A 15,064-nucleotide genomic window follows, 5' to 3' on the forward strand; every position below is an offset into this window, starting at 1 on the left:
AGATAACTTTAAGAATTCCTAGGAATTCCTAGGAATTTCCTAAGAATTCCTAGGAAAAAATTCCTAGGAATTCCTAAGAATTGCTAGGAATTCCTAGGAATCTAAGGTGTGAATTTTCACGGTAATTCGGACTCGGAATTCCTAGGAATTCCAACTGAAATATACTCACCTTGAAAATTCCTTAAAATTCCCAAAAATTCCTAGGAATTTCTGAGAATAACTTGGAATTTGTAGGATTTTTTGAGAATAGGTTGGAATTTTTGGGAAAATCTGAGAAAAACTGGGAATTTTGTATCATTTGTAGGCCAGACAAAATTTTGATGATAAATGCCCAGCATTAAAATAACAAATAAAGTCACTGATATCACATCAAACAGGTTTTAAATGAATGGTTTATTACATTGGCTCTCATGAATTTAAACATAAGAATAATCATCCTGTTTCTTTTTCATTACATCAAGAATCAAAAGTAAAACTGAAAACAGATATGAAGGTCAAACTTTTACATGTTTGATAAAAAGAGAACTTTTTCAGATAATTTACTTACTTTTTTAGTTTACAAATCCAACAATTTTCCATACACAAGATTTTACCTTAAATTATTGTTCTTGTGTGGAACATATCTGGATTTTCATGATTGTAAGGAATCAATGATAAGAACAAAACTGAGACATTCCTTAAAATTAAAAAAAGGCTGAGTTTGGGCAAACTTAGCTGCTGTTCAGTTATTTGTGTTGATTCTGCAGCTAGCCTCTTCATCTTCATCTTTGTTGTATAACACCTAAAACAAAATTTAAAAAAATACATTACACTGCAATATATATGAGGTACTGTAAGACTGAGATCCAAATATTTATGTGCTCACAGTTTAATACATGCAGCTAATTAAGGCCTGACTGTAAGCTGGTTGAAATGTTGAAAGAGAAGACTTGATAATTGTGAAGGTGCTTGTATACTATTGATAAATATGTTACATAAATCTTGAGCTTACAGTAGACTAAATCAAGGTTTTCCTTCTTCTATAAGTGTATCAACAACCCTCGAATTGGAGGATATATATCACGGTTTTTAGCCAAATTTAGACATTAGAAATATTAAAAAAGACACTTAAAACATTAAAGGAACATTTAAATAATAGAGTAAACGCAAAAGAATATACGGATGGACAAAAATTGAAGATCAACACGGATTGCCATACAGTCAGGCTGAAACACACAGGAGACATATCAAACTCATGCAGACTGTGGCTGCCTCGTTGGAGTTTTTGTCAAGAACTTTGACTGGGATCAGCGAGAACTGCTATATTTGTTTCGTTTGAACAAGTGTGGCGAGAGAAACGACTTGTTATTCGCAAATCAAATTGTTTAGGCATGCCCTCTGGGCAACCTAAATTGTTTCAACCTTGCTTTAGCCAGAATTCAATTCATGTCATGACTGAGTGACCCGCTCGTGTATGATTCGTGATGACAAAGTTCATTCAAAAGCTTTTGTCTAACTAAAAGAAGTTACTTTGTATAATATAGGGTTACTTGAATTCGATTACTCACCAAATAGTTTTGTATACAGCTAATCTGCCCTTTGAATTTTTCCCCGTTGTAACATCCACAGTGAGACTTTCTTTTAGCTCCAAATCTTCGCCAAGAATAACGTGTTTCTCGTTAATGACACTCACGCTGTTTTCTTCTAGTCACAGGACCACAGCAAAAACCATTTTGATATAATTTTGGAAGTGAAATCTACTAATACGCACGAGTGATCAACCGTTACGCTGAATTCAAAGATGGGCGCCGAAAGAGAATGACTAACGCGATCTTTGTCACGTTCAGTCACGAGGATAGTCACGTGAAAATTTGCGTGCTGTGATTGGTTCAGTTGATCAGTTGAGGAGAGAATGGAAACTGGAGAAGAAGGAGAGAGAGACTGGCTACGAGGTTGCCAGACCAGTCGCTTTCGATGGTAAGTCTGCTTCCCTTTCCACGCTGTTTTGGTGGTCTTTTGAAAGATGGGTCGTGCTTCAAAAGGAAAAAACTACACAAACTTTTTACGAAGAAATCGAGGAAAATGGAACGTACTTTAACTAGTTGATCTGTTCCCGACGGTTGTCAAGATAACAAAGGATCGTGAGGCACTTAAATCAAGTTCACTGCAAAGGTAAGGAATCCAATTTTATAGGGATTTTCTGTTATGATAAGCTATAATTCTAAATAAATCAAACTAAGCAATGCATTGTGTGCTCTTTGAAAACCCCAAAAGCCGAAATTCACCTAAAAGGTTTCAGATCGACCTGAGAAAACGAGATAAATTCTGCGAAATAAGCTTAAGCTTGTTGTAAGTCCACCAAATCTATTTTGAGAGCCCACGTGTTTCAACACCCAGTCAGCACAATGCAGCAAGTAGAAATTCATTTCCTTTGAATTATTTATAAGGATTAACATTATATGAGATCTATAGTCTTTTCAATACATCAAGATGTAGGTTTTTTTTAATTTGTCACTTATTTATGTCAGTTATTTATTTGTTTCCCACTGACTCATAATCTTTTTTATTCTTTTGATTTTGTTGTGCCATGAATTAAAGTGACCGCAAGGACAAGGAAATACAAGAAACATATTGATGATCCCACTATACCCATACCAAAACCTACAAGATTTGACCACATAAATTGCTTAAAGCAGTCTTCCCAGGGCAGTTGATGTCATCTCCCTCTCTTGCATCACTTTTTCCTGGAGATCATTTCCAGCACCATGAACAGAACACCTCAGAGTTTTCGGCTCGCCTGAGTGAGATGGCTGTTGGCAGAAATGTTGTGGATGACTTTGATGGACTATGGAGTCAACCTTTATGTAAGAATTGAAGCTTCACAGAAGCATTTGATGAAATTGAGTTGCCTATACACTGTACCTGAAAAGACTACAGAAATACCAATTGATGTAATACACACAACAGTTCAGATTTGTCCACAGACAGTGATTCAGATAATGATGTTGAAGTTTCTAGTTCTGACTCCTCTGAAGAAATTGAGAACTCTGACACTGACGGCCATTCACTGGACTCCTCTGATGAAAGTGAAACTAATTGTTCACAAGAAAAAAACATTTTCTGCCAAAGAATATGCCTGTATGGCTATTCTGGCCTTAATTTCAAGACATTGTATGACAATGAGAGGCTGCTAAAGATATCCTTGTTTTAATGAAACTACGGGTAATTTGTCCAGAGAATGTCACAGTACAGTTTTACAAATGTACAGCAAGTGTGTGGAAACTGTGAGCTTTTCATTTCTGACACCTGTGAGAGATGTCTTCCTCTTTTTCCTAAAGTCATAAAGGATCAAGTCAAAAATTGTTCAACAGTGGGCTGTGATGGGTATGTGTGTGAATCTACAATTATATTAAATATATACATGCATAGGTATACTTTTGGTTTTATCGAAATTGTAAATAATATATATACATTTATGCTGACAGGAATTTTTTGCTCAATCTATTTATCAAATCTGAGAGCATCCATTTTTCTATCAGTTAAACTCTGGGTGTTTGATTTAAGGGTCCATACGGGCACATATACACTAACAAATCAGGTTGGATCTAAAAAGCAATGTTATGAGTGCTATAGTTTTATGTCGAGTTGTCAGACTTAAACTGGAATTAATGTAGTAACATTTGTTTGTAAATAATTACCTTGGAGCTTGACAACAATAAAAAGGTATGGAACTGCAGGGAAATGATCCTGTTGATTTTTACTAATTCACAGAAACTGATTCATGCACTGAGTTCATCTTTAATTTTGACATTTTGGGAAATTTATAGAAATTTCAAATACAATATTTCATGTGTTTTAGCTGTTCCCAAAAATTGCTAGATATTCCAAACACATTTTTTAAAACAGTCTGGGAAATAATAGGAGTTCCTAGGAATTCCCAATAATTCCCAGTCATACTTTTCACTATTCCCAAATATTCCCAGAAATTCCAAGGTCTTGGATTAAATATAATTTGCATGGCTTAGAATAACTTGGAATTCCTAGGAATTCCCAATAATTCCCAGTCATACTTCCACTATTCCCAAATATTCCCAGAAATTCCAAGGTCTTGGATAAAGCATAATTTGCATGTCTTGGAATAACTTGGAATTCCTAAGAATTCCTAGGAATTCCTAGGAATTCCCAGACTACTGGGAATTTATTTCGCAGGGGAAGCGCTGATGTTAGACTGTACTATAAGGACAGACAAACAACCCCTTTCAAATTGAAAATTTTGTCTCAACACGATCTGAGAGAGGCATAATGTTAGTTTGAATTCATCAAACAAAAATCTAATTTGAAAGATTTATTTCTTGTCTTCGCTTTGCAACGGCTTAAATTTGAAATTCTTATTCCCTGTTTGCTCCGACACCGCAAACCCTCGTTGAAAACATACCGAGCTGGCCTTTCATGAAGCTCTCGCAATTTTGCTTGCGTTGAGAAATTTCATTGACGTCATTGCATGACCTTGTGATTTTAAAAGAGACCTCGGCTTTACAACTTGCTTCCTTGCGTGCTTCCTGTTTTTTTCACTCGCCACATTCCCAAAATCTTGAATTGAAGCCCAATGGAATTTTTGAAGCCTTTAGGAATGTCTGAGCCAAAAGGAGTTTTAGAGACAGACTCCTTTTTTTCCCAACAGTTAGAGCAGCTTATTTTATATTGCCCTAGTAAATACAAATAGCACTTTTGACTTTTTTTGGGGGGAAAAGTCAGGTTCGAAGTGTAAATAAAGATATCTTGGTGATGCTATTATGGGTGTTCCCTCGGGCTCGAGACATCAACCGCTTGTTGGCGCTTCATGCTCGGCTAAACAATCCAGAATTTCCATAGCCACGCTCGTGCGCTTTTTTAAGAAGAAAATTTGCAAGCTGCTTTGAATTCATCTGTTTCATGAAGTCAATAACATTAACTGGTATAGCGAAAGATGTTGATTTCTCAGGGACCACATAGCTGTTGTTCTTGTAGCATTCTTCTGTTCGCTTTGATCAACAAGACCTTTTGGTCCACGGCCCATTGTTGTATATCTTACTGTGTCTCGTCTGCTGTCTATGCAAGAGTAACGTAAATATACTTTACGGACAAATTTGGCTTGGAATCACTTTGGGAACCTTTCTTCGTAAAAATACGGGGTTCCTTCCCATCCCTCCCGGACCCGTTTTATAATTTCTTGCATTATAGCTTTCCACATTTCCGTGTGTCGCAATTTTGTTACCTTCGGCAGGGGTTTATGATCGCATTTTTTGATTACGATGGGCAGGTCTCATTTAATCATTACCTGTCATTAAATAAATTGCCAAGCTGTCACGCCAACACTGTTTAAACCGGTTTGAACCGGTTTGAACCGGTTTTTGGGTCCCAGATTTCTAAAAAAGGTGGTTATATATATGTGTGTACGACACTGAGAAATCAGTCCTAACACTATGAATTCCATTTTGGTTTGCGTGTTCGTGTTCACCCTTGGTTCGCTGGCTGCGAAAATTCCAACCGATGTTGACAAGAACGAAGCGCCTGATCGGAACCCGGAATCACTTGAGCTGCTTGAGAAGGGAAGCTCGGATCTCCAACATATTTCGATCCTCCCCAGAGGACACAACTCGGGTTTGTAAACGTTTAATGAAGCAATTGTGCCACAGACAAAAACGTTGCCACTTTATGCTCGCAGGCTAGGAGTTTAGCCGTATATTAAGTATTCTTTACATATAAGACCGCGCAGTTTGAGGGTTCGCGACACACAAGTCTCACTAATATGACATGTATTCTCTGTTGCTATTTACAGATCGATGGCGAAAGATAAACTTCTCTCCAGTTTGTTTTGGTGCGAAAGATCAACAGTTTGGAAGTTTCTCCGTCCACTCCGTGTCTGGTGAAAAGCTCGCCGCAGTAAAATTGGTTCACTTGTACGGTTATGTGACGTGCGACACACGACAGATTTCCTACTGGTCCTACTGGGGCTGTGGTGCCTACAATTCCGGTGACAGGATTAACGTTGTCATAACAACCGTGACCAATCATGTTCTTTTGCCACCAGACCAGCTTATTGTTGAACACAGTGCTAAGTGGTCCAAAGTTCCCGGATACACCTCGGTCTCCCCAGAGCTTGTGTTGTCGTTTTTCAACCCTTATTCGATCCAGCCAGGCCAAGAATTCCGCCTTTGGTATGGCGAAGATTTGATGAATGCTGGCGAGGGAGACAATGGGGGAACAGCCTGCATCGACATTTACGCTCTCTATGTCTGAGACATCCTGGCATGCGCTTTTCAGATCCTGACAGATTTTGTAACTTCGTTAAGGGTTTTTATTATGCTAGCCTTTTTTCCCATAAATTAACTGTAATCTTGGCTAACAGTTTTCAGGATTTTTGCTATGCCTAGTTGGAGCGGATAGAAAAAAAGTCGTAATTTCACTGGTTTATGACTTATTTGTATCGTGATTAAGATAAGGGTTTTGGGATTTAAGACGCTTAACAATGTAATAATTAAACTCGTTATGGATTGTATGGCAATTATCTAGACCATAAGGGACAGAAAATATGGGATTTGTTTCTCATTTTTGCAAGTTCAAATAAACTGAGGGTATAAAAGGAAAGACTTGTTTTGTGTCATCGTGGTTTGCCTCGCGCTCCACAATTTAGAAGAGAAGCGTCGACAAGAGGCCGATAGACTTCCCACCGAGGTCTTCCGACGACAACAACTAAAGAATTTGGCTCAAGCAACAATACAAAATCACAGCTATCTTCGTTGTTCGCATTCAAACTTACTGAAAAGTTCGCCATTGCCAATACTTTCGCCGTGAATGTGAAGGCACTTCGCTTCGGCAGACATGAAAGGTGCCGCTGCCTAATTGACGGATGCCAAGAGCGTTTTGATTTGGCGTAGGAGTGAAAAGTGGTAAATGGAAGGACGTGTAATGAAATATCGATGTTGATTGAATTTTACTATGTAACCGCAATTATTGCTCACTCAAGAAAGCGCAGGTTTCTTTCAAAATAGTTTAATTTTTGCATAAAATCTATTATTTCCATACCAGGCCCCATCCACGTTACGCCGGAGAAATTTGAAAACGAAGCTTTATTGCTTTTCGAAAACGCTCTCCAAACCGGAGGAATTTGCAAACAGCGGCTTTGAGTTTTACTGTAAACAGAAATAAAATTTCTTTGGAAATAGGAGGTTTACTAAAACGATGGCATCTTGATAATCATTTGAATAACCCTAACCCTCAAGGTGGGACTCAAACTTTTCAGCTCACGGTGATTGTTGCGTTTCAAATTTCTCCGCCGTAGAATGGACGGAAAACATTCGATGCGTTTTCAGAGTGAAAACGCCGTTTTCAAATTTTATCCTGCGTAGTATGGACAGGGCCTCAGAAATGTTTAATTTCATGACTATAATATTCGAAGCGAACCTTTGTCATATGTTCAGTGAGTGCATGCAATTTCATAGTCTCTTGATTCTGAACACAGTTTCTACAATTTGCATGATAGAACCTTTGCGAGGAAATTTAAAAACAAAGATGCCAGGTTTTAATATTCATTTTGTCTAGATATCCGGCAGCCGGGAAGTGTTTTCAATAAACTAGTTTAGATACCCCGCAGTCTGAAATTAGTATGGAATTTCTACGGAATACATGTAACAATCAGTTTTAATTCTTCTCGGAATAGTAGATCTCTGTTTAGTTTAGAAATGTCAAGGGTTTCATTGAAGTACGATTTTGGTTTTGTAGTTGAGCAAATTTGCGAACTTGGCCATACTATAAAATCTTGAGTTTTCAACGCTTAGTCAATTTTCGTGCTCAGTCTCCGGAGTCAACAGTCGTTCAGTAATATCTTCAAACATTTCAGTTGAAACCCTCTGAGAGTACTCGATATTTTTTCAGAAATGCCAAGCGATTCTAAATAATGTTTTGGTTTTGTCGTGGACGAATTCTCTTAGCTTCGGCATGCTATAAAACTTGTCAAGAAAAGTTTTTGTAATGACCAAATGATAACTACGCGCGTTCAAAGTTTCTTTGCTTAGAAAATAATTTTTGAACGGATTATTTAACGCCACTCCAGACTGACTTTCGATTGATTGTCGTAAACTCTGAAGATGTGTCGCAATCTCTTTCTGATTTTCTAAGTCTCTTTTGCCATTCTTTTAATTATTATGGTGACATAAATGAGCAATCTAACAACGGTAACTTTGCTTTTTGATTCACTGCGCTGCCCGATAAACGTAATCGAATTCGCTCCATGTCCGACATTTTTATATATTGGTATATCGTTTATGGCGCCGTCTTATTGAAACAATTTTAGGAAAAATCAAATTTGCCCACAAAATGGACTTGTTGAAGTGCATGGTTCTTAGTGGTCCCAATTAACAGAGAAACTTCAAGGATGCATGGCGTTTTGCTTTGCTTTTCCAAGTGATTAGTCAATAACAATTACCGATTGAACAAGAAGAACATGAATTCAAAGGCTAATTAATTATACCGGGTATTAAATATTTATTGCATGGTTAGGTCAGGGAAAGAAAATGAAGATGAAAAAATATGAAAAGAATTCACAGCTAGCGACCAAACATGAAAAGGTAGGCGCCACTGAAGCAAAGGCATTCGCAACGTCGAACTTTGTGGCGTTGCCTAAAATTTGCATTTTTATCTGACCCTATGTGGAAACATAATTTCACAATTTCTGAAACATTATTTGCACCTGGGTGTAGCCAGAGAGCAGGATTTAGCGGAAAGGCGATGGCTTGTTCCGAGTTCAGAACTCAAGCCAAAATCCCGCAACATAAAAATAGCGTCGTGGAGTTAGTGAAACACGTGTCCGACAGTTCAGCGTATAAAGCCGACACTACTGCTTTGTAATGATTCTAGCTTTATACAATTACAAGTGGTATTTGTCATTAGTTCAGTCGGTTTGGCAAGTGTCTTAGTCCAGAGTTTCTTTCGTAAGATATTTTAACTGCGAAAGAAATGTCTACCTATTTGCATAAATTAGGTAAGAATACAAGCGCTGATGTTAGACTGTACTATAAGGACAGACAAACAACCCCTTTCAAATTGAAAATTTTGTCTCAACACGATCTGAGAGAGGCATAATGTTAGTTTGAATTCATCAAACAAAAATCTAATTTGAAAGATTTATTTCTTGTCTTCGCTTTGCAACGGCTTAAATTTGAAATTCTTATTCCCTGTTTGCTCCGACTCCGCAAACCCTCGTTGAAAACATACCGAGCTGGCCTTTCACGAAGCTCTCGCAATTTTGCTTGCGTTGAGAAATTTCATTGACGTCATTGCATGACCTTGTGATTTTAAAAGAGACCTCGGCTTTACAACCTGCTTCCTTGCGTGCTTCCTGTTTTTTTCACTCGCCACATTCCGAAAATCTTGAATTGAAGCCCAAAGGAATTTTTGAAGCCTTTAGGAATGTCTGAGCTAAAAGGAGTTTTAGAGACAGACTCCTTTTTTCCCAACAGTTAGAGCAGCTTATTTTATATTGCCCTAGTAAATACAAATAGCACTTTTTGACTTTTTTGGGGGGAAAAGTCATGTTCGAAGTGTAAATAAAGATATCTTGGTGATGCTATTATGGGTGTTCCCTCCGACTCGAGACATCAACCGCTTGTTGGCGCTTCATGCTCGGCTAAACAATCCAGAATTTTCACAGCCACGCTCGTGCGCTTTTTTAAGAAAATTTGCAAGCTGCTTTGAATTCATCCGTTTCATGAAGTCAATAACATTAACTGGTATAGCGAAAGATGTTGATTTCTCAGGGACCACATAGCTGTTTCTCTTGTAGCATTCTTCTGTTCGCTGAACAGAAGAATGGCCGCGATGGGCGGGTCTCATTTAATCATTACCTGTCTTAAAATAAACTGCCAGGCTCTCACGCTAACACTGTTTGAACCGGTTTGAACCGGTTTGAACCGGTTTTTGGGTCCCAGATTTCTGAAAAAAGGTGGTTATATATATGTCCCGGGGTATCCAATCGATGAAATCGAGAATCGATGACAATCGATATCAATCAATACCAATCGATATCAATTAATCGATTGATATTGATAATCGATGACCAATCGATGGCGAAGATTCGTGTGGTTATCGATTGGTATCGATTTTCAATAACAATCAATAGATAAATTGATATTGATTGGTATCGATTGGTTGCAGATTGAAGGAATCGGCGCATAAATATCCCATCTTTGTACGCAGTAATTGTAAACACATTTCATTTTAATTCTTTGAACGTTAACAGGAGAGTAAGACTCTCTTCTTTCTCATCAACGCCCCGTCCACAGGTTCCATCTTTTTTTGACGACTCAAAGTTTGTTCCCGTTCTTGCTTGGTTAACAACTTTTGACGCGTTTCCGCGTTCTCCCCTCTTCTTGTCAGCAGTAAACACTTCACGGACGTTCACCTCAAAACGGCAAAGATGATAGCCTTTGGCGATGCACCTTATATTCAGTAAAGCCTCTTCCCGGACTTCTTACGTAGACATATATAATGACACGGAAAGGCGAGGACGGGCAAGTGGGTAACTCGAATACACGTGCATTGGGGTATATTCTTTGCGTTGAGAAGACTGTGGGCTTCCTAAAAATGGCGGATGATCGGACAGGTTCGAGGTTGCGTTGCCAATCGATAGCAATCGATGAACGGTTTTTGTGTGGTTATCGATTGATTATCGATTGACCGATACCAATCGATACCAATTAACTAATTTTATCGATTGATCGATTGGTTTTTCGATCATCGATTTCCATCGATTGCATACCCCGGGATATGTGTGTACGACACTGAGAAATCAGTCCTAACACTATGAACTCCATTTTGGTTTGCCTGTTCGCGTTCACCCTTGGTTCGCTAGCTGCGAAAATTCCAACCGATGTTGACAAGCGTAAAGCGGCTGATCGGAAGCCAGAATCACTTGAGAAGGGAAGCTCGGAACTCCAAGATTCTTCGCTCATCCCCAGAGGATACAACTCGGGTTTGTAAACTTAAATTACAAACGTTGTCACTTTATGCTCGCAGGCGATGATTTTGGCCTTAAATGAAGTATTCTTTACACATAAGACCGCGTAGTTTGAGGGTTCGCGATACAAAAGCCTCAGTAATATGAAATGTATTCTCTGTTGCTATTTACAGATCGATGGCGAAAGATGAACTACTCTCCAGTTTGTTTTGGTGCGAAAGATCAACAGTTTGGCAGGTTCTTCGCTCACTCCGTCTCTGGTAAAAAGCTCGCCGCAGTAAAATTGGTTCACTTGTACGGTTACGTGACGTGCGACACTCGAAAAGTTTCCTACTGGTCCTACTGGGGATGCCAAGGTGTTTCTTTCTATTCCGCTGAAAACATCAACGTTGTCATAACAACCACGACCAATCATGTTCTTTTGCCGCCAGACCAGTTCATTGTTAATCACGGTGGTAAGTTTTCCAAAGTCCCCGGATACACCTCGGTCTCCCCGGAGCTTGAGTTGTCGTTTTTCAACCCTTATTCGGTCCAGTCAGGCCAAGAACTCCGCCTGTGGTACGGAGAAGATTTGATGAATGTTTACGAGGGAGATAACGGGGGAACAGCCTGCGTTGATATTTACGCTCTCTATGTCTGAGACATCCTGGCATGGGCGTTTTCAGATCCTAACAGATTTTGTAGCTTCGTTAAGGGGACTTTATTATACTAGCTTTTTACCCGTAAGTTGGCCGTAATCTTGGCTAACAGTTTTCAGGACCTTTTGCTATGCCTAGTTGAAGCGGATAGAAAAAAAAATTGTAATTTCACTGGTTTTTGACTTATTTGTATCTTGATTAAGAAAAGGGTTTTCGGATTTAAAAAGCTTAAAAATGTAATAATTTAAAAACTTGTTACGGACTGTATGGCAATAATCTGGACCATAAGGGACATAAAATTTGGGACTTGTTTTTCATTTCATTTGCACAAGTTCAAATAAACTGCGGGCATAAAAGGAAAGACTTGTTCCGTGTTATCGTGGTTTGCCTTTCGCTGGCACGATTTTTCCTGCTTTTTTTCAAACGTAGACGTATAGGCAATTTAGCTGCTTTCGTTATAGCGGGATTCCGGAAAATCATCAACAGTTAGATTCTCCTTTCCAGGTTAGTACATAGCCAGCCGGAAAGGTGACGAGAATTAGAAAAATCATCATGCAGATTTCAGATTTTTTCAGATTTTTTATTAATTGACACTATTTACCGACATATTTCACTATCGCACACTATTACAAAAAATTCATTAATTAAAATAAGGAAAATATAATAATAATAAAACCAAAACAAAATGTGCTCAGTGACCAAAGAAGCATATGCTATCGCGTTGGTCACTGACACGTTCAAAAATAAAAGACAAGACACATCAATTAATAGAAACAATGCAATAAGGGAAGTAAAATGTGAATAACAAAAGTATTCGAAATAAACAAGTTAAATGAATAAATCGTAATGCTGAAGAGTAATATTGAGTATTTAAAAGGTATAGTTTATATTGCTTATAAAAGGAAGTGTAAGGCAGTTTTTTAAATTCTGTTGGAATAATTTCCCAAAGTTTTGATGTAACAAAAGAGAAAGTAGAGGACCCATAGTTATTATTTACTTTTGGCCTATGAAAATTCAAATTCGCAGCAAATCTTGTATTGTAGATATGGACTTCAGATGCCTGAGTAAGGGTTCTATGGAATATAGTTGGAATGTTTGTTGAGTCATTTAAAATTTTATGAGTAAATAGAGCCACTTTTAATTTGTACACATTCTCAAATTTGAGAATTCCTAAAAGATTGTAATATGGTGAAGCATTTTCCCTGCTATAAGCAAAGAATATGCTTCGGACACATTTATTCTGCTTAGTTATGATTTTACGTAAATAAGTTTTACATGCACTACCCCAACTTATGATAGCATAGGATAAGTATGAATATATGAAAGAATAATACAATTGTTTCAATGTATGAAGATCAACAAAATATCTTAATTTATTAATAATTGCTATATTTTTTGCTAATTTATTATTAATGTGCTGGATCTGCGGTCCCCATTGTAAATTTTGATCCATATAAATACCTAAATACTTAATTTGACTTTTATGTGCAATGTTAGGAATATGTATATACGGTCTTAGTCTTGTAGATGAAATTATCATGTAATTAGTCTTGGTAAGATTTATAGATAGTTTGTTGATGATACAATATTTAAAAACTAATTTCAATTCCTCATTCATGACATACTCAAGCTGATGCAGATTATCACTTGTATAAAACATATTTGTATCATCAGCAAATATACGGAAGGATAGTTTTTTTGAGCAGTTAGGTAAGTCATTAATATAAAGCAGGAATAGAAGAGGACCCAAAGTTGATCCCTGTGGTATTCCACAACTAATGGTTTCAGGACTAGATTGGATGCTACCAATCTTAACAAACTGAGTGCGATTATGTAGATAGTTTTCAAACCAGTTAAGGGTTATTCCTCGTATGCCATAGTGGTAGAGTTTAGATAAAAGAATATTATGATTCACAGTATCAAATGCTTTAGAAAAATCTAAAAAAACACCACAGGTCACCAGCTTTTTATCCATTGCCTGTTTGAGGGTGTCAGTGATCTCAAAAATGGCTTGCTCTGTTGAGTGCCCTTTCCTAAAACCAAACTGATATCTATACAGAATGTTGTGTTTTTCCAGAAAATCATATAGTTGATTATAAATTAATTTTTCAAGTACCTTACTGAAAGGTGAAAGAGTTGAAATGGGCCTATAGTTTCCTGGGTCAGTTACATCACCACTTTTGTAAACCGGAGTAACTTGAGAGACTTTCAAAATATTTGGTACAACACCAGTTTGTATTGATTGATTATAGATTTGAGTGAAAGGTACTGATAAGGGTTCAGCTGCTATTTTTATTAAATTATTAGGTATATCAATTGATGATTTGTTCTTATCTAATGTCTTAAACAAGTTTGAAACCTGGGTTTCTGTAACAGTGGACATAACAAAACTATTAGCTGGAGATGACAGGATATATTGTGTAGGGTTTTCAAAGCTATCTTCAATTCTGCTGGCCAAGCTTGGGCCAACATTGACAAAATGTTTATTAAACTGATCAGCAATATCTTCATTACTAGTGAAAGTCTTGTTGTTCCTTACTATTCTTTGAGGTGAGGTCTGTCCCTTTGTCTTCCTTTTAATTAAATTACCAATTATTTTCCATGTAGCCTTTAAGTTATTTTTACACAAGTCAAATTTTTTACAAAAATAGGCTTTCTTATTAATGTTTTTGAGATGGTTTAATCTATTTGAGTATTTTTTAAATTCACAAATTTTGACTGGGTCATTGGATAGATAATGGGTTTTGTACATAGCATGTTTAGTTTTAATGGATTTGAGCATTCCCTTTGAGATCCAAGGTTTTCTTAATTGCTTTTGTCTATTTCTAGACACTTGTTTTAGGGGTGCATGCTTATTGACAATTAATTTGAGTGTATTAATAGTTCTAGCTGTTGTTTCATGCAAATTATTACATTTACCAGAGATGAAATTCCAATCCACAGCACTGATGTCTTGAAGATATGATTCAGGGTTGAACTTACTGTAGTCTCTGAAGTAAAGTTGCCCACTTTGTTTTCTAAGTGATGTTTCGACTGTGCAGAAAATTGGTAAATGATCTGAGATATCAACGGCTATAACCCCTGAGATCAACCTGTTAACTGTATTTGTATAAATATGATCAATTAAGGTCGCAGTATGACTGGTGATTCTAGTGGGTTTTGTTATCACTGGTAATAGATTGTGGGAATAAATCATGTCAAGGTATCTACCCGTTTGCAGGTGTGTGTGATGTTTTAAAAGGTCAATATTCATATCCCCTAATATATATACTTCATATCTGTTCATATTTAATTCTTGCAGGAATTCATTGAGTATTGATGTGAATTCATCCACATTTGCAGATGGGTGCTTATAAATGCAGCCAATCATAATATGCTTCTTATTGTTACCAGGGTCAATTTCAACCCAACAGGATTCTACTGATGAAAGATCTATTATCAAGTCAGGCCTGGG

The 15,064-nt window shown here is 37.3% G+C and overlaps 1 protein-coding gene and 2 long non-coding RNA genes across 5 annotated transcripts; 2 read left to right on the forward strand and 1 right to left on the reverse strand.

The window, feature by feature from the left end:
* Positions 1–374: 374 nt before the first annotated feature.
* Positions 375–1,682, reverse strand: LOC149098773 (uncharacterized). The gene is made up of 2 exons (XR_016203780.1): positions 1,548–1,682; positions 375–781 (listed from the first exon to the last, which is right to left on the reverse strand). It is a non-coding gene; the product is annotated as an uncharacterized LOC149098773 (long non-coding RNA).
* A 329-nt stretch (positions 1,683–2,011) lies between these two features.
* Positions 2,012–3,715, forward strand: LOC149098774 (uncharacterized). The gene is made up of 2 exons (XR_016203779.1): positions 2,012–2,151; positions 2,578–3,715. It is a non-coding gene; the product is annotated as an uncharacterized LOC149098774 (long non-coding RNA).
* Positions 3,716–5,366: 1,651 nt separating this feature from the next.
* LOC110041258 (uncharacterized) lies at positions 5,367–11,971 on the forward strand. 3 transcript variants are annotated; one of them, XM_089278086.1, is made up of 2 exons: positions 5,367–5,619; positions 5,798–6,606. In XM_089278086.1, the coding sequence occupies exons 1-2, from the start codon at positions 5,442–5,444 to the stop codon at positions 6,256–6,258; spliced, it is 639 nt and encodes a 212-aa protein (XP_089134212.1). In that variant the 5' UTR covers positions 5,367–5,441; the 3' UTR covers positions 6,259–6,606. The 3 variants fall into 3 exon arrangements, with proteins under 3 accessions (XP_089134212.1, XP_089134210.1, XP_020602201.2); XM_089278084.1 differs by lacking the exon at positions 5,798–6,606 and adding an exon at positions 11,146–11,971 and having other exon boundaries at positions 5,370–5,619; XM_020746542.2 differs by lacking the exons at positions 5,367–5,619; positions 5,798–6,606 and adding exons at positions 10,777–10,987; positions 11,146–11,971.
* Positions 11,972–15,064: the final 3,093 nt, after the last annotated feature.

The sequence above is a fragment of the Orbicella faveolata genome, unplaced genomic scaffold (genome assembly GCF_042242905.1).
Source record: "Orbicella faveolata isolate gen_17 unplaced genomic scaffold, um_ofav_v1 contig_46, whole genome shotgun sequence".
Classification (NCBI taxonomy): domain Eukaryota; kingdom Metazoa; phylum Cnidaria; class Anthozoa; order Scleractinia; family Merulinidae; genus Orbicella; species Orbicella faveolata.

Excerpts from the sequence above, each read along its gene's own strand:
- LOC110041258 (XM_089278084.1), top strand. The coding sequence starts at position 5,442 with ATGAATTCCATTTTGGTTTGCGTGTTCGTGTTCACCCTTGGTTCGCTG. Across the intron at positions 5,620-11,145 it reads CCCCAGAGGACACAACTCGG|ATCGATGGCGAAAGATGAAC; the intron begins GTTTGTAAACGT and ends TGCTATTTACAG.